This window comes from Hyla sarda, chromosome 6 (genome assembly GCF_029499605.1).
Source record: "Hyla sarda isolate aHylSar1 chromosome 6, aHylSar1.hap1, whole genome shotgun sequence".
Lineage (NCBI taxonomy): Eukaryota > Metazoa > Chordata > Amphibia > Anura > Hylidae > Hyla > Hyla sarda.
This window is the reverse complement of record NC_079194.1, coordinates 4899622-4919309: the sequence shown is the minus strand read 5'-3', so window position 1 is coordinate 4919309 and position 19688 is coordinate 4899622. Positions and strand designations below refer to the sequence as shown.

General features: G+C 42.9%; 1 protein-coding gene and 1 pseudogene across 1 annotated transcript in view; one reads left to right on the top strand and one right to left on the bottom strand.

The window, feature by feature from the left end:
• Positions 1–19688, bottom strand: part of PLPPR4 (phospholipid phosphatase related 4) — a 169793-nt gene that overhangs the window by 11364 nt on the left and 138741 nt on the right. The window contains exon 6 of the mRNA XM_056523110.1: positions 14015–14188. Coding sequence (XP_056379085.1) covers positions 14015–14188 — 174 coding nt within the window. The remainder of the gene's footprint in view (positions 1–14014; positions 14189–19688) is intronic.
• Positions 5068–5227, top strand: LOC130277891 (U2 spliceosomal RNA; annotated as a pseudogene).

The following is a 19688-nucleotide window of genomic DNA, read 5'->3' as shown; positions in this document are numbered from 1 at the left end:
TATATAATGGTGGACACTGAATTCTCTATATAATGGTGGACACTGAATTCTCTATATAATGGCGGACACTGAATTCTCTATATAATGGTGGACACAGAATTCTGTATATAATGGTGGACACTGAATTCTCTATATAATGGTGGACACAGAATTCTCTATATAATGGTGGACACTGAATTCTGTATATAATGGAGGACACTGAATTATCTATATAATGGTGGAGACTGAATTCTCTATATAATGGTGGACACTGAATTTTCTATATAATGGTGGACACTGAATTCTCTATATAATGGTGGACACTGAATTATCTATATAATGGTGGACACTGAATTCTCTATATAATGGTGGACACAGAATTCTGTATATAATGGTGGGCACTGAATTCTCTATATAATGGTGGACACTGAATTCTGTATATAATGGAGGACACTGAATTATCTATATAATGGTGGAGACTGAATTCTCTATATAATGGTGGACACTGAATTCTCTATATAATGGTGGACACTGAATTATCTATATAATGGTGGACACTGAATTATCTATATAATGGCGGACACTGAATTCTCTATATAATGGTGGACACTGAATTCTCTATATAATGGTGGACACTGAATACTGTATATAATGGTGGACACTGAATTCTCTATATAATGGTGGACACTGAATTCTCTATATAATGGTGGACACTGAATTCTCTATATAATGGTGGAGACTGAATTATCTATATAATGGTGGACACTGAATTCTCTATATAATGGTGGACACTGAATTCTCTATATAATGGTGGACACTGAATTCTCTATATAATGGTGGACACTGAATACTGTATATAATGGTGGACACTGAATTCTCTATATAATGGTGGACACTAAAATCTCTATATAATGGTGGACACTGAATACTGTATATAATGGTGGACACTGAATTCTCTATATAATGGTGGACACTGAATTCTCTTTATAATGGTGGACACTGAATTCTCTATATAATGGTGGACACTGAATTCTCTATATAATGGTGGACACTGAATTCTCTATATAATGGTGGACACTGAATTCTCTATATAATGGTGGACACTGAATTCTCTATATAATGGTGGACACTGAATTCTCTATATAATGGTGGACACTGAATTCTCTATATAATGGTGGACACTGAATTCTCTATATAATGGTGGACACTGAATTCTCTATATAACGGTGGACACTGAATTCTCTATATAATGGCGGACACTGAATTCTCTATATAATGGTGGACACTAAATTCTCTATATAATGGTGGACACTGAATTCTCTATATAATGGTGGACACTGAATTCTCTATATAATGGTGGAAACTGAATTCTCTATATAATGGTGGACACTGAATTCTCTATATAATGGTGGACACTGAATTCTCTATATAATGGTGGACACTGAATTCTCTATATAATGGTGAACACAGAATTCTGTATATAATGGTGGGCACTGAATTCTCTATATAATGGTGGACACTGAATTCTCTATATAATGGTGGAGACTGAATTCTCTATATAATGGTGGAGACTGAATTCTCTATATAATGGCGGACACTGAATTCTCTATATAATGGTGGACACTGAATTCTCTATATAATGGCGGACACTGAATTCTCTATATAATGGTGGACACAGAATTCTGTATATAATGGTGAACACTAAACTCTCTATATAATGGTGGACACTGAATTCTCTATATAATGGTGGACAATGAATTCTCTATATAATGGTGGACACTGAATTCTCTATATATTGGTGGACACTGAATTCTCTATTTAATGGTGAACACTGAATTCTCTATATAATGGTGGACAATGAATTCTCTATATAATGGTGGACACTGAATTCTCTATATAATGGTGGAAACTGAATTCTCTATATAATGGTGGAAACTGAATTCTCTATATAATGGTGGACACAGAATTCTGTATATAATGGTGGACACTGAATTCTCTATATAATGGTGGACACTGAATTCTCTATATATTGGTGGACACTGAATTCTGTATATAATGGTGGGCACTGAATTATCTATATAATGGTGGACACTGAATTATCTATATAATGGTGGGCACTGAATTCTCTATATAATGGTGGACACTGAATCCTCTATATAATGGTGGGCACTGAATTCTCTATATAATGGTGGACACTGAATTCTCTATATAATGGCGGACACTGAATTCTCTATATAATGGTGGACACTGAATTATCTATATAATGGTGGACACTGAATCCTCTATATAATGGTGGGCACTGAATTATCTATATAATGGTGGGCACTGAATTCTCTATATAATGGTGGACACAGAATTCTGTATATAATGGTGGACACTGAATTCTCTATATAATGGTGGACACTGAATTCTCTATATAATGGTGGACACATCCTTTATTAATGACTTGGCGGAACTCTTCACTAGTGTTGGGCGCGAATATTCGCATTTCGAATTTTTATCGTGAATATCGCAAATTCGCAAATATTGCAAATATATTCGCTATATATTCGAAATTACGCTTTTTTTCCGCATATGTGAATATTTGTATATTCGCATATTCCTTTTCACTTGTGGGCCAATTAGAATGATGCAAATACTTGCCAGAGGTTATCAACAACATCCCTAGCAACCAATAGGAAAGCTGCCCCCCCCCTCACTGTTTTCTTCCTCAAATATGCGAATATAACAAATATGCAAAATTTGTGAATATAAGAAGAATATTACTCTATATATACGCCAAATATCGCGGATTCGAACATGGGCAATGCTGCTCATCACTACTCTTCACATTTGGCTTTTTTAGTATACGGGCTCTATGGTTTGGTAATAATCGGTGTTAAAGGGAAACAACCATCAGATTTTACCCATATATATCGCTTGCCCAGGTGACTACTAACGGGGCCGGCGGGAGCATCTTATAAGTTCATATCCTCACCATCCCTGAGGGCAGGAGTGTTCCCCTGGGATGGTGAGGATAAAGATTTTACCTTATATAACACTTTGCCAAGCTTTATATAGGGTAAAATCTGATGATTGGTTCCCTTTAAAGTATAAGTCCAGGGTAGGTCTCGCACCAGTTCTGCACTGATCGGAGACACGCAGCTCACGCGTGGCGGTATATACGCCCATACAACCACATGACGCCCAGCAAGTTCCATGGATGAGTTCCGTTGATCAGAAAAGGTTTACATGGTTACATGTCTCCAATCATATTCTAAAATTTAGCATATTTCATTCCTTCTGACCTTATATACTTTATCCAGGAGTCCAGAAGGAGACCTGGTAATTTTTTAGAACGTTCCGGCATTTGTTGCACAGTGTAATATTAGAGACAATGGGATCGACAGATCAATAATGAACTAAAACCTGCGAAACCCGAACAAATTACTAACATAATAGAAAACAGATGAGGGCTTTTTACTAGATTCTTATCTATTGCCTCATTTTAGTCTTTTATTTATTGGGGTCGAGGTTACACAATGATTGATTTATTTTATTACTTTGCCTTCATGTTTTAGGCTGCCGTTGTCTTCTTGTTACTTCAAGCCGACATTACATCATTTTACACTTTTATTTATTAGAATGAGACATAATTATTTGGGTAGAGTTAGTGTTATCTTAGACTATCAGTATCTGAACGCTAAGGCTGGGTTCATACTATGGAATTTCCAAGCGGGGGGGGGGGGTAGGGGGTGGACAGCATTGCGTTAGAGATGGCGGCGGATGCAATAGATGCAAAGCCCACCTGTTCTGGGCAGGATGGGCTTATGGTGGGCAGTTCTGCCACTGCAGGACCCCCACAGGGTGGCGGGGGGTTTGTCTGAGCGCCAGAGGCAAGTTATGCTGCCGTCTGCTCGGGGGGTGGTTCCCCAAGTGCTGTGGGCATTACCAGCACTGCGGGGCACTCCCCTGTGAGGGGGGGAGGGGCAGTGTCCGGGTGCTGGCAGAGAGTGTTGGGTCAGGGTGCTCGGGTGGCGGTTCTCCGAGTACTGTATTGTCAGGATCCGGACTAGCGGCTGGTGAAGACACTGGAGGTGGATCCCCTGTACCAGAGAGGCGATGACGCGGGCCGTACTGGGGAAATTGGTTCTAAGCAGTTACTAGTGTTCACCAGAGCCCGCCGCAAAGCAGGATGGACTTGCTGCGGCAGTAACTACCAGGTCGTGTTCCCCAGTAGCGACTCGACCTCTCTGGCAGCTGAGACCGGCGCGGTACACAAGGACTAGACAGAGGCGAGGTCAGACGTAGCAGAAGGTCAGGGCAGGCAGCGTGGTCCGTAGTCAGGGGCAACAGCAGAAGGTCAAGGTACACAGGCTTGGGACACACTATAACACTTTCTCAGGGCACAAGGCAACAAGATCCGGTGAGGAGAGGAAGGGGAAGTGGGTTTTTATAGGTTAGGGAGTGATTGGGCCTGGCACCAATTAGTGGTGCACTGGCCCTTTAAATTTAAGCAAGTCGGCGCGCGCCGGGAGGAAGCAGACGGGGGCGAGAGGTGAGTGAGACGGGGCGCAATCCGAGGGCGGACACGAGCTGTGCCTCGGATCGCGTCCCCTCCGGGGACCAGAGAGCAGCGCTCGCGGTCAGCAATGCCGACCGGAGCGCTGCAGCCAGAGGAACGCCGTGAGCGCTCCGGGAAGGCAGCGGGACGCGGAGCGCTCGGCGTGACATGTATATTCTGCAGGCGCTGCGGGGCACTCCCCTGTGAGGGGGAGGGACAGGGTCAGGGTGCTCGGGTACCGGTTTTCCGAGTACTGTATATTCTGCAGGCGCTGCGGGGCACTCCTCTGTAAGGGGGAGGGGCAGTGTCCGGGCACGGGATCAGCCACAGAGCACATGTGGTCGGGCAAAGCACATGCTGGCGCTGCGGGGATTCCCTGCATGTCAGAGGGTGGGAGGAGCTGGGGTGCGTTCGAAGGGGCAACCCCAGACTCCAGAAGTTACATCAGCCATGGAGAAGGAGCCATCAGCATTGACCCCAGCAGCTAAGCCGGCACAGAAATTATTTTCCTAAAACCAGCTATACTACAAGTCCCAGCCAGCCAGCCAGCTTCTCGGCCTTTTGGCTAAGATCAAGTGTAGTATCTGTTCTTATCAGTTTTCATGCTGGTGGGGATGGGTGCTGCATGGAGGATGCAGGTGTACCAGGGCTTTCCGGGGCTGGTTCTGAGGAATCAGCTCGACGGCTGCCCCGATGTGACCTGTTCCCTCCGGGTCTCGCCATGAGGCTGAGAGGGTCTAGAGCCGAGGTACTTTTGTGCCTCGGGGAGTGGTGACCCCGAGGTGCCGAAACTCACTGGGAGGATAGACTCACTGAGTTGAAGCACGGGCACCATAATCTCTTCACCTTGTGGCACTCACCTCTTGATTCCCGGCCTTCTGGATAGGATCAGAGAAATGTTTATAGATCCGGCCGGATGTCCGGGCAGTATATCTGCGCACATTCACTTATTTATTTATTTTTGTCTCACTTTGTCACTTTTTGCATGTTGTGTGTTCACAGGATTGGTCAGGATGCGGTAGCCCTTCTGGGTGTCCCTCCTGGTGCTCTAGGGAGGTGTTTGTGGCCATTAGGTTCCGCACCTCCCTGCAAACACCCCGGGTACTCCTGCATGGGCAGGGTACCTACCGTTATCTGCTCTGCGGGCAGATACCTTGGCTAACACCAAGGGGGATGCCGGGAGCATTTGTGATCCCCTAATAGCTTCGGTGAAAAGGGACATCGAACCTGGAACCTCGCAGGTACCTTTTGGTCCGGAGGCGAAGGGTAAGGTTTGTTGGGGGGCCTCTCTCCTATCGGAGAAGGGCTTGCGATAGACCGCATCCTTTGTACACGTTTTTTTAGTGTAACACGTTTGCACTTTTTCTTGCACTTTGGGAGCACGTTCCTCGGCTTTAGATAAAAAAAAAAAAAAAAACAAGTCCCAGCCAGCAAAGAATATGTTAGGCAGGATTCTAAGAGTATCTCTTATCAAGAAACGAGATTGGAGACACTTATTGCTTTCGGATACGGACCCGGAAGCGCCCGGCCAGCGGACCTGCTCATGCGCACTGCAGATCAGTGATGTCTGCTCGGCGTCAGGGCATTAACTCCCGCGATCCCAGACTGAATCTGCTGGGATCGCAGTGTAAGACCTCGACAACGAGCAGAACATATCTAAGGAATAGAGAGATCTTGAATATAAATAAGAGAACCAATATGAACCGGGGCTTAAAAAACATAAGTCTGTTTCCCTTCACATAAATAAATAGATAATTAATATTAGTAAATAAAAAGACATGAGTGCATAAATAAGATGTGTAATAAAATTGATGAGTGTGAAAATGTGAATCAATGTAATGAATTTCATATAATAAATGATCAAAGTGCATGTGTGACCATAATAAAATAAATAAAAATGATGAATAATAATAATTATGAATATGTGTTAATTAGTAACAATGCAAGTGTATTGGGTGTGAGACGATAAATAAAAAGGTAAACAGATTTCATATCAATAATAAATAATAAAAAAAATGAATAATATAAAGTGCATATTTGTTACCATAATGAGATTAAAAATAAAGAGATGGTAAAAATAAGTGAAAAAAATTAATTTTATTTATGCACTCATGTCTTTTTATTTACTAATATTAATTATCTATTTATTTATGTGAAGGGAAACAGACTTATGTTTTGTAAGCCCCAGTTCATATTGGTTCTCTTATTTATATTCAAGATCTCTCTATTTCTTAGATATGTTCTGCTCGTTGTCGAGGTCTTACACTGCGATCCCAGCAGATTCAGTCTGGGATCACGGGAGTTAATGCCCTGACGCCGAGCAGACATCACTGATCTGCAGTGCGCATGAGCAGGTCCGCTGGCCGGGCGCTTCCGGGTCCATATCCGACGGCCTGTCATGTGATGCGGTCATGTGACTGCATCGCGTGACGTGGCCGGTGACGCGGATCCCGGAAGTAGCTAAACAGGTGGGATTTAATTACTACTAAGCTTTGATTGGTTGCTATGAATATAAATAGTGTTCTCTGCTGTGGGGACGCCACCCCCAGGATGAAGGACATCCCGAAACATGCGTTGGGGTGGCAGCGCTCCAGCAGACCTCTACATCCGTATTGTGTTTCATTTGGTATGTATATGTATTCATATGTGATTCTGACCATTATTATAAATGGGATATAACCACGGTTCCCAAAGCACATAAAGCACTTTTTCACATATGAACTCCTATCATTACATGCTCATTATTCATTACTTAGGTCTGTGTTGGAGTGACGCCCGATTTCTCTCCACTCAGTGGAGTTTTTTGTATTCTCCTTTATTTATATTCACTTTTTACAAGATTTTAATGTATATCAATAAAATTGTATTTTATTTTCTGCAATAAGTGTCTCCAATCTCGTTTCTTGATAAGATTGGAGACACTTATACTTTGTGTAGGAGTACACAGTGGGTCATTTAAATGCTAGTGCGCACATGCAAATATAGGTGTTTAAAACACTAGCCCCTCTTTTTGCTATGGTAGTAGGGTACTAAGAGTGCAAGATGTGAGAATGATGGGTGTAGTAGTGTTATGGATGAAAGGAGTGTATGTGGGAGTGTCAGTGGAGTGAATGAATGTGGGAGTAGTAGTGGTATGAATGGGAAGAAAGATGATGGGAGTAATAGTATGAATGGCTGTATTGGTGGTTCTGGGTCTTGTCCAGCTGTCCCCCGGTAGTGACTGCTCCTTGGAGCTATGCTAATGTCACTGCCATGGGTTCGGGGGGGGAGGGGGTCCACGTCTCTGGAGGCCATTTGAAACAGTGCCTCCTGGAGGCTCTGTGTAGGGGCGACAGGTCGAACCAGGTAGAGGGAAGGGGTGAGGTTTACCTGTCTTTCTGGATAGAGAGGGGAGCTTTCAGAGAGCAGAATGGGGCAGTGATCTGGTCCCTCCCGACACCCGGGCAGGATAATAACTGTAGGAATGTGGTCCGTCTGATTTGGAGGGGCGTGGATGCATGCCCACCTTGTGCTAAAGTGGTTGAGCTCCTCCTTCAGATGCAATTCAGGGCGAGTGACATCTTTGCCCTGATTCACCCCTACGGTTCAAACCATCTACGGTTCATCGAGTTTGATGTCAGTTTCGTTCGGCCAGAGTCTTGAACTCTTCTGGTCAATCTATGAAGTGGCGAAGATCGAGCCCGGCTGGCAGGATTTCGCCATAAAGGCGATTTCCCATCAGAAATCGATCAAGAAAGTGACAGTTTTGACCCGTAACGAGTCGCTTTCTTGTTCTGACATCATGACCTGACTCGGACGGTATGGGGATGTGACGGACATGCCCAAGAAAAACTTGGATGAGCACGGGATCTGGTCCGGGGCCTGGACGTTTTCCGTCAAAATCAAAAGTTCAGGGAGTACGGTTGCCCACATTCTGTCAGCTGCCATCTGAATTCAGATCTTCTACCAGGGGCAGCCTAAAGTCTGTCACAGGCATGGCAGCCCCACCTATTTTAGCACAGCCTGTACTGTGCAGGATTGCGCTTTGTGTGGTGGGGTGGGTCATCTGGCCACATCCTGTAGACAGATCCGGTGCCCCGTGTGGTGTCCTCAGACACCCTATTAGCCGGTGTCCTAGCGCCTTCGCCCATGTGGCGGCTGCTCTGGCTGAGAAGAGCTGTGAATGCCTCGGCTGGGGAGGGTACGGGCAGGGATGGGGGAGCAACAGGGCGTCCGGGCTGTCTGCTTCCTACTTCCTTTAGCCCGGGATGTCACATGGCACTTCAACCTATTACCGGCCACAGTGATGTCCCATCTTGGCCGTTGATTGTCTGAAATGCCGTGTGATGTCCTGAGCTAAAGAAAGTAGGAAGCAGACAGCCCGGCTGACCGATCAGCTCTTGCGGAGATACGGGGGAACGTAGGAAGGTAAGTGAAAGTTTGTTTTCTCTTTTTTTGCAGCCTGGGCAGGGTGGAATAATAATAGTCCGTACTGGAAATCTCCTTTAAGGAATCTTTAGCTCCCCTCTTGACTGAGGTATTCAATGAGTTCCTCTCCTCGGGAACTCTGCCAAAGTCAATGAGGAGGTCAGCCCAGATTCTTCTGTCAAAGGGTAAAGATCCCAGCCGGATTGAGAATTGGAGTCCCATAGCTCTTCTCAATACGGACATGAAGCTTCTGGCCAAGATATTGTTTAATCACTACTAAAGTTTGCACCCCGGCTCCTTTCGGAGGCCCAGCACTGGATTGTTCCAGGCCGAAGCACCTTAAATGCTGTCCTTAGTGTTAGGGAGGCAGTGGAGCGGAGTAGTGCAGGTCTCTGGAAGGGGTACTTGCTGTCCTTGGATCAGGCAAAAGCATTTGATCGGGTGAACCACGAGTACCTCTGGTCCGTCCTCCTGAGATATGGCTTACTGTGTACTTTTGTTAATTGGCTTCAGATCTTGTATGCAGGGGCAGAGAGTTTCCCGCTGGTGAACGGGTGGGCTGGCCGCTCTTTTGAGGTAGGGTACGGAGCCCATCAGGGGTGTCCTTTGAGCCGCTATTATATCTGTTTGCAATCGATCCCTTCCTTAGGAGGATGGCGGGAGTCGGGATGAGTCTGACGGAGCCGGAGGCCATCCAGAAGGGGCGGTGTGGGGATGTCGGAGGTGGACCGCTACTCGGAGGCATCCGGGTCTAAGATCAACCAGGATAAGTGGGAGAGTCTCTGGCTGGGAGGGGGGGATCCCACGTTTGATCTCCCAGACACCCTCCCAGGACCCCAAGAATCAGCAAAAGTCTTAGGCATCACATTCGGCCAGGATGATTATCCCACCAAAAACTGGATGGTAAGCTCCATGATGCCTTTCAGAGGATGGACCAGTGGAAGGGTTGGTCTTTAACCCTCAGGGAAAGGGTACACCTGATCAAATCTTACCTGCTCCCCTTGTTTATCTATCTGGGCAGTATATGTATCTTGCCAGAGGCTTACTACACTAGGATCTCCAGCCTGTTTTTCCAACTCAGTGGTGTTCTAAATCAACAACTTCTTGAAAGCTTCCATCGCAGACCTCTGGAAAGAGAGGGCTCCTCCGTGGGTACTCTCCTGCAGGGAATGGTTGCGGTCTTTCTTCCAGGAATTGGAGAGAGGAGGGCGAGTGAAGGACCTCCATACGCCCCATGGATATCTTCTGGCTTATGTTACCCCGACTCTGAATGAGATCTGTCAGTGGGGTCTGGGAGTGTGGGAGATCAGGACCCAGTCAAGACAGTTCCTTGACAAAGGTTCTGTTGACCCACTTCCAGAAGCCTCTGGTGCTCAGGGACTGCCCAGGTCGGGATCTGAGGGTGGGGTTGTATCTTTTAAACATAAAAAGGATCCCCCAGAAGTTTTGGGACTTGGCTGGCGCTGCTTTCGGGGAAAGCTATATGTAAGGGACAACCTGAAGTGCAGGAACTCTGATGACTGGGGATGTCCCCGAGAAGAGTGCGGGGACACTCTGGAAAGCATGGACCACTTCCTGCTTCATTGTCCCTTTAATATAGGGGTCTACAACCGGGTGGGTGCTTCCATCGGCTGGAGTCAACTTGCTGGCCTTACCTATCCGGAGTGGGATTATTGGGCATTCAGAACCCTGGGTGTCCAAGACCGGGGCTCTTTATTCTTAGTTAGCTTAGTGGTTAGGTACTACACGTGGAAGGTACGGTGTTAAGTGTCGACCCGACAGAAAATCCTCTCCAAGGTGGAGGTCTGTAGGAATATCACAGGTGACCTCGGGAAGATCAGGTCTTTGGAGTATGGTAGCCTTGGTACCAGTAGGGCTTCTCTCCTGTGAAGAGGTTTTTTGCTTTTGATGTGCCCTAGGTACTAGGCCCTTAAGGTAAAGTACCTTAATTTTGGCTAGGGATAGTGTATGTATGTTAGGGTGAGTATAGGGTCAGTTTCATGAAGGGATAGCGATAGGTTTAGAGGTAATATTGACAGGAAAAGGAATTTAAATTATATTTTATCAGTATTGCCATCCTTCTATCTGGTGGGGGGCTATGCATGTCACCTTAGCCTGTTTGGTTTGTTTTCTGTGGACAGATTGTAAAGGGCTTGCAGGCAACCAAACTTGGGCCTTGTGTTTTTTTTTTTTGGTAGGGTATTGGTGAATTGTTGATATTGTTCTGTTGTAGAGTGTATGTGTATGTTGTTCTGTTTATAACTAGGTGGTTAGTGGTGTATTTTAGGTTAGGTTGGGGTTTTGGGTGGTGGTGGTGGTATGCACCCAGGACTGGACTCTTTGCAGTGGTTATTATTTTCAGGGGTCTGGTATGGGTCAGTTATGGACAAAAAGTGGACAATCTGTGATCTATGGACTCTGACCGATGTCCAGAGGGGGTGGTGGGTGATGGGATAGTTTAGTGTAGGTTGTTAGGTTGTTATTCTGTTCTCTTTAGTTTTTCATGTTTCACTTCATATGTAAATTATATAGGTTGTTATGTATAAGTTGTAGTGCTTTTTTCCCCGTATAACTATTTATGTATAAGTATTTTTGAGTATTTTGTACAATGTTATGGTTGTTTGTGAGAAAAAAAAAAGGCAGTCGGACCAGCTTTCTGTTAGATTTCCAAAAAGAGGATACATTTCTTTAGTATGATGTGTGTGTTCTATGGTTTACCAAGTTGGAGTTATGTTAAAGGGGTACTCCACTGCCCTGCTTCCATAGCTCCGCTCCCCAGCGTCCGGAAGTTTATTGTTCCGAACGCTGTGTGCGGGCTTCCATGTTCAGGGCCGCCCCTTGTGACGTCACGCCCGCCCCCTCGTGGCATCACGCCCGCCCCCTCAACGAAAGTCTATGAGAAGGGGGCATGACGGCCGTCGCCCCCCTTCCCATAGACTTTCGTTGAGGGGGCGGGTATGACCGTGATATTTTTTTTATCACGGTGAAAAAACTATTTATGTTGTTAAGGAATGTGTGTGTGTTGGACTGTTTAGTAATAGGTTAATATAGGTAGGTCATTATTTGTTATTAATTGTTATAACCTGGGCTGGCTGGTTAGGAATATTTCAGTTTTTATTATTTTCAGTTTTTGTGTTCTGTAAAGTTTTGTAATTTTATGATTAAATAGTTTCATTGTGAGATGAGCAATGATTGGCTAAGGCTGCACACACCCCCTCAGCATTTCCTAATTTTGGACTTTTGCCAGGCCAGCAGAAGTCCAAAGTCTGTGCAAGAGTTGGGGGGGGAATGTGCTTTGGACAAGTAGGGAGACACCTAGTGGCAGCTTTTTATACACAAATAAAATATAGAAAACTTTCTGGTCCAAACCAAACCAGAGAAACGTCTGCATGGAGCTTGTTTGTTCTCCCCATGTTTGAGTGAGTTTATACATTCACACGAAATTTCCGAGCAGAGAAATTCCGCTCTGAAATTCCGGTGCAGTAACATTCCATTGTCTCCAATGGGATTCTGCTGCAACGTGCACACTGCAGAATTTCCTGTGCGAAAAAAATTCAAATTCCAACCTCCAATAAAAGAATGATCATCAGACATAGGGCAGTGTTTTCCAACCAGTGTGCCTGCAGCTGTTGCAAAACTACAACTTCCAGCATGCCCGGACTGCCAAAAGCTGTCCGGGCATGCTGGGAGTTGTAGTTTTGCAACAGCTGGAGGCATCCTGGTTGGGAAACACTGATCTAATGTAATGTTAGGCAACAGTTTGCCCTGGCAACCAATTGGCACCCCGAGATTATATTGCAGGGGTGCCGATCAGAACACTAGACACCAGGGATGCGAACCAAAATCTGTATAAATGCCCACATCTGTGATCTCTGATGTTGATCATTACCAGCAGGTGTCAGCTGCAAATAGCAGCTGACACCCGCTGGGTATGGCACACCACTATACCTCTTCATACGACCCTTGCCGTAAACATTCAGCATTTTGAGAGAAGGGGTTAAATAGTGCTGCCCCCCTTTTGATAGCTGGTGGCACCGCCTAAGGCTACTAATAAGTAAGTGACCTCACCGCAAAAGCGTCCCTGGATCAGGAGAGACGACAGAACCTCTTTAGGTTCATCAAGCAGAACTACCAAGAATAAGGCATCGAAACAAACTAACAAAGGGTGTCAGAAAGTTAAACAGATTTGTAAATCACTTTTATTTAAAAATCTTAATCCTTCCAGTACTTATCAGCTGCTGTATGCTACAGAGGAAGTTCTTTTATTTTTGAATTTCCTTCCAGTCTGACCACAGTGCTCTCTGCTGACACCTCTGTTCATGTCAGGAACTGTCCAGAGCAGGAGAGGTTTTCTATGGGGATTTGTGTCTACTCTGGACAGTTCCTGACATGGACAGAGGTGTCAGCAGAGAGCACTGTGGTCAGACAGAAAAGAAATTCAAAAAGAAAAGAACTTTGTGTGGAAGTAATTTACAAATCTGTTCAACTTTCATGCACCAGCTGATTTTTTTCTACCGGAGTACCCTTTTAATGTTTGAATCCTGGACTGAAGAAAAAAAAAACATCAACAAAAAACACTCATTCTTTGAATAACATTCAACGTGTTTAACGTAGATGGACGTTGCTGGTTCCTATGGAGCCTGCATTTAAACTACATCATCTTAGAAAAAAATACATCTAAAATAATGGATTGTTCATGTAAAATCGTTGAACTGGATTTGTTGACCGATTAGTTGAACATAGTAATGAGTTAATCAATTCATTCAATTAACTTTTTTGTATTTTTTTTATATAAATCTAGTTTAATGGAATCAAGTATTTTTTTTTTTTTTTGTGATTTTCTAAAGATCCAGGAATTAACAGCAAAAAATACTCATCAGCTTCCCACTCATGTCTGTGTGCAGGCTCGGGCAGCATTTCCCTCTGCAGCCTCTAGTGATCACCAAATGGTCACTAGAGGCTGCAGAGAAAGACGCTGGTCCAGACCTGAGCAGACACAGGAGCAGGGAGCAGATGAGTATCCTCACATGACCCCTATATCATGTATACACTTGTTATTATAGGGCATCCATGGTTCATACTTACCAAATAGATGGCTATTCCTCCACCCAGGAGGAAGCCGCTGTAAACATCTATGGGGTGATTCTTGTACTGAGTGATACGAGTCAGGCCACATATAATCCCACATATAATGAAAGAGAATACGAGCAATGGCTTCAGCAGCTTCGATGAATCAGTCAGCGTAGCATTGAAATACATCTGTAAAGAAGGGAAAACTGAATATTAGACTTTTGCAGCTTGTAGATCAAAAAACAAAATTGGAGAGGCCGACCGAGAAGTGCACAGTCCAAGAAGGAAAGGTCCAGAACAAGATTATGATTAAGAACGTCTGTTCAAAACACGTCAGTCGTTTCGGGCCTTTTTATGGATTCTAATCTGTGTGTGCAACAAAAAATCCACTTGGACCTTTGTTTTGAGTTCTGGACTTCTGCGTCTTCTATCAAGGTCCAGAAAAATGCATCAGCTGCCGATCCATAAAAGTGCGACCACTAACACTTAGCGTCCTTAAAGGGGTACTCCGGCCCCAAGACATCTTATCCCCCATCCAAAGGATAAGGGACAAGATAGCTGATTGTGGTGGTCCCGCCGCTGGGGACCCCCGCAATCTCTCATGCAGCACCCACCTGTCTCAGCTGCACGAAGCGATGATCGCTCCGTGCTTGAAGCCTCACGACCACGGGGCTGGAGTATCATGGCGTCATGACTCTGCCCCTTGTGATGTCACGCACTGCCCCCTCAATGCAAGTCTATGGGAGGGGGCGTGACGGCCGTTGGGATCTGGTCATCTAAAATATTGGACGGAGGTCTCCCCACCTGCCTCTGTCCATCTCCTGGGGTCTTCTGCTCTGGTCTGAGATCGCCAATATCACTGATCAGTGCTATGCATATGCATTGCACTGAACTGTATTAGCAATCAAATGATTGCTAAGAATAGTCCCCTATGGAGTTAAAGGGGTACTTCTCCCCTAGACAACTTATAACCTATCCAAAGGATAGGGGAAAAGATGTCAGATCGCCGGGGTCCTTCAGCTGGGACAATCTCTGTGCATAGCTGGCGTTCATTTGGATATCATAACCACGCCCCTCATGACATCACGCCTCAATGCAAGTCTATGGGAGAGGGCGTCGCGGACGCCATGACCCCTTCCATAGACTTGCACTGAGGGGGCGTGGCGTCGCGAGGCCCTAATCCATAACCCTAACACTTAACACCTAATCCTCACTCCTAATCCTAACCCATAACCCTTACCTCTAATCCTAACCCTAACCCAAATCCTTACCCTTACCCCTTATCCTAACACCTAATCCTAACCCCTAATCCTAACCCATAACCCTTACCTCTAATCCTAACCCTAACCCAAATCCTTACCCTTACCCCTTATCCTAACACCTAATCCTAACCCCTAATCCTAACCACTAATCATAACCTTTACCCCTAATCCTAACCCTTAACCCTAATCCTAACCCTTACCTTTTATCCTAACCCTAAGCCTTAACCCTAATCCTTACCCCTAATCCTCACCCTTAACCTTAATCATATCCCTAATCCTAACCCTTACCCCTAATCCTAACCCCTCATCTTAACCCCTAACATCTAATCCTAACCTCTATCCCTAATCCTAACCCCTAACCCTAACCCTTAACCCCTATTCCTAATCCTAACCCCAATCAGAGATCAGCATTGAGAAGGGCTGAGGGCGCTGACCTCAGGAGCTCAGGTCACATTCGGTTACGGGTCACCGTTTTTTTCACTTCACCGACACACAAACTATTAGGCCTTATTATAATATTACTAATGCAATTACAATAAATGTTCTGTATTGCTGGAAAGGACTGTAGGACATAAGAACAATGTAACCCAGGGGCCCCGGTCAGGAAAAAAATGGTTAAGGTTTTGTTAATTGTTGCAAAATGTATCGTCTTGTAAAGCAGGAAGCAGATCTCTTCGTGATCGTCCAGTCCCACCGCAACCGCCATACGGAATCTCGCCGTTGTGTCGCTCTTCTCCCTGAAGTGCAGCAGCTTGTACTTTACTACATGGAAATGAGAAGATTATCCCTCTATACGATGTCCCCCGGGATGTGCGAATCTCTTACTAAGAGAATAAAAGTGAATTGTTGGCCGCTTTATATTAATGTGCATTGTTACATATGTTAATGTGGGATCGTTCCCTGGGGGAATTATTTCAGCTTTACTCCTCTATTTACAAATGTTACCAGTCCTATAATAAATCTATTATGTATTTTGCCTGTCATATAAATATTCAAAATATTTAAAGTGTACGTGTAAAAGCCCATCTTCACCTTATTCTGCAGGGACGGAGGGCCGCCAGGCGGCAAGGTGGGGCCGTGTGACCCCCCAGTTAGTTCATGCATAAGTCCTATTAACTGGAAATTGAACATGGTATAGCTGGCTTGGCTGAAAAATCGGTGGTAGCTTCCCTACCAGTGGGCCTCCAGCTGTTGCAAAACTCCAACTCCCGGCATGCCCAGACAGCCTTTGGCTGTCTGGGCATGCTGGGAATTGTAGTTTTGCAACAGCTGGAGGCACACTGGTTAGGAAACACTGCATTAGATCATGTCAAAGGCTGTCCTGGAATGTTGGGAGTTGTAGGTTTGCAACAGCTGGAGGCACACTGGTTGGGAAACAATGCATTAGATCCTGTCAAAGGCTGCCCTGGCATGCTGGGAGTTGTAGTTTTCAAACAGCTGGAGGCACACTGGTTAGGAAACCCTGCATTAGATCATGTCAAAGGCTGTCCTGGCATACTGGGAGTTGTAGTTTTGAAACAGCTGGAGGCACACTGGTTAGGAAACCCTGCATTAGATCATGTCAAAGGTTGTCCTGGCATTCTGGGAGTTGTAGTTTTGCAACAGCTGGAGGCACACTGGTTACGAAACACTGCATTAGATCATGTCAAAGGCTGTCCTGGAATGTTGGGAGTTGTAGTTTTGAAACAGCTGGAAGCACACTGAATAGGAAACCCTGCATTAGATCATGTCAAAGGTTGACCTGGAAGTTATCGTTTGGAAACAGCTGGAGGCACACTGGTTGGGAAACAATGCATTAGATCATGTCAAAGGCTGCCCTGGCATGCTGGGAGTTTTAGTTTTGAAACAGCTGGAGGCACACTGGTTAGGAAACCCTGCATTAGATCATGTCAAAGGCTGCCCTGGCATGCTGGGAGTTGTAGTTTTGAAACAGCTGGAGGCACACTGGTTGGGAAACACTGCATTAGATCATGTCAAAGGTTGTCCTGGCATGCTGTGAGTTGAAGTTATGCAACAGCTGGAGGCACCCTGGTCGGGAAACACTGCTTTAGAGAAATGCCATCATGGTAAAAAGAATGTCAAAAACAATGTTTAAAAAAGAAAAAAACAACAACAACAAATTATTGCTGAATTCTTATGTTACTATTTACCTACAGCGACCATCTGGCTATAATGTTTATTCTACCTTAAAAAACATATTCAAAAATGTAACATAAATAAATAAAGCACTAGAGGTGGAAATATCTACAAAAAAATGACATAAAAACTTAATGTATCTACATAATGTATATAAAGTGTATGTGTCGTAATGTATCTATATAATGTATATATAGTGTATGTGTCTTAATGTATATATAATGTATATATAGTGTATGTGTCTTAATGTATATATAATGTATATAAAGTGTATGTGTCGTAATGTATCTATATAATGTATATATAGTGTATATGTCTTAATGTATCTATATAATGTATATATAGTGTATGTGTCTTAATGTATATATAGTGTATGTGTTTTAATGTATATATACTGTATATATATATATATATATATATATATATAGTGTATGTGTCTTAATGTATGTATATAATGTATATATATAATGTGTATATATAGTGTATGTGTCTTAATGTATATATAATGTATATATAGTGTATGTGTCTTAATGTATATATAATGTATATATAGTGTATGTGTCTTAATGTATATATAATGTATATATAGTGTATGTCTTAATGTATATATAATGTATATATAGTGTATGTGTCTTAATGTATATATAATGTATATATAGTGTATATGTCTTAATGTATGTCTTAATGTATATATAGTGTATGTGTCTTAATGTATATATAATGTATATATAATGTGTATATAGTGTATGTGTCTTAATGTGTATATATAATGTATATATAGTGTATGTGTCTTAATGTATATATAATGTATATATAGTGTATGTCTTAATGTATATATAATGTATATATAGTGTATGTGTCTTAATGTATATATAATGTATATATAGTGTATATGTCTTAATGTATGTCTTAATGTATATATAGTGTATGTGTCTTAATGTATATATAATGTATATATAATGTGTATATAGTGTATGTGTCTTAATGTGTATATATAATGTATATATAGTGTATGTGTCTTAATGTATATATAATGTGTATATATAGTGTATGTGTCTTAATGTATATATAATGTATATATAGTGTATGTGTCTTAATGTATATATAATGTATATATAGAGTAGTGGGAGAGGACGAGCACAGGGGGCGCCACCACCTTCTCCTGCAGCCATCTCTCCTATATAAATGTGCTGAACACTCCGGATACGGTCGGTGAGATTCGTCACCATCAGTTTTTGGTCTGGGCTCTGGCACGCTAAGGGTTAATGTGTGGGATTGGGGAGAATATGAAGCAGTAATTGCAGGTTTGGCGTCCTGCCTCTCCTGCCTCAGCGCTTCAGTCTGTAGGAGGAATAAGACGTCTTCTCAGCTGTCGTCCTGTCAATCAATGTCTCCTTAGTGTTTGTGCTGAAGGTATCAGAGAATTTTATATGGAAAATATCCAGAAGCTTCAGAACAGGTGGAGAAAATACACACTGAGGTATGGTATATAAACATATCTATCTATCTATCTATCTATCTATCTATCTATCTCATATCTATCTATCTCATATCTATCTCATATCTATCTATCTATCTCATATCTATCTCCTATCTATCTATCTATCTATCTCATATCTATCTATCTCATATCTATCTATCTATCTATCTCATATCTATCTATCTATCTCATATCTATCTATCTATCTCATATCTATCTATCTATCTCATATCTATCTATCTATCTATCTATCTATCTATCTATCTCATATCTATCTATCTATCTCATATCTATCTATCTATCTATCTATCTATCTCTCATATCTATCTATCTATCTCTCATATCTATCTATCTATCTCTCATATCTATCTATCTATCTATCTCTCTCTCATATCTATCTATCTATCTCTCATATATATCTATCTCATATCTATCTATCTATCTCATATCTATCTATCTATCTCATATCTATCTATCTATCTCATATCTATCTATCTCATATCTATCTATCTATCTATCTATCTCATATCTATCTATCTCATATCTATCTATCTATCTATCTATCTATCTCATATCTATCTATCTATCTATCTATCTATCTCATATCTATCTATCTATCTCATATCTATCTATCTCATATATATCTATCTCATATCTATCTATCTCATATCTATCTATCTCATATATATATATATATCTATCTCATATATATCTATCTCATATCTATCTATCTATCTATCTATCTATCTATCTATCTCATATCTATCTATCTATCTATCTCATATCTATCTATCTATCTCATATCTATCTA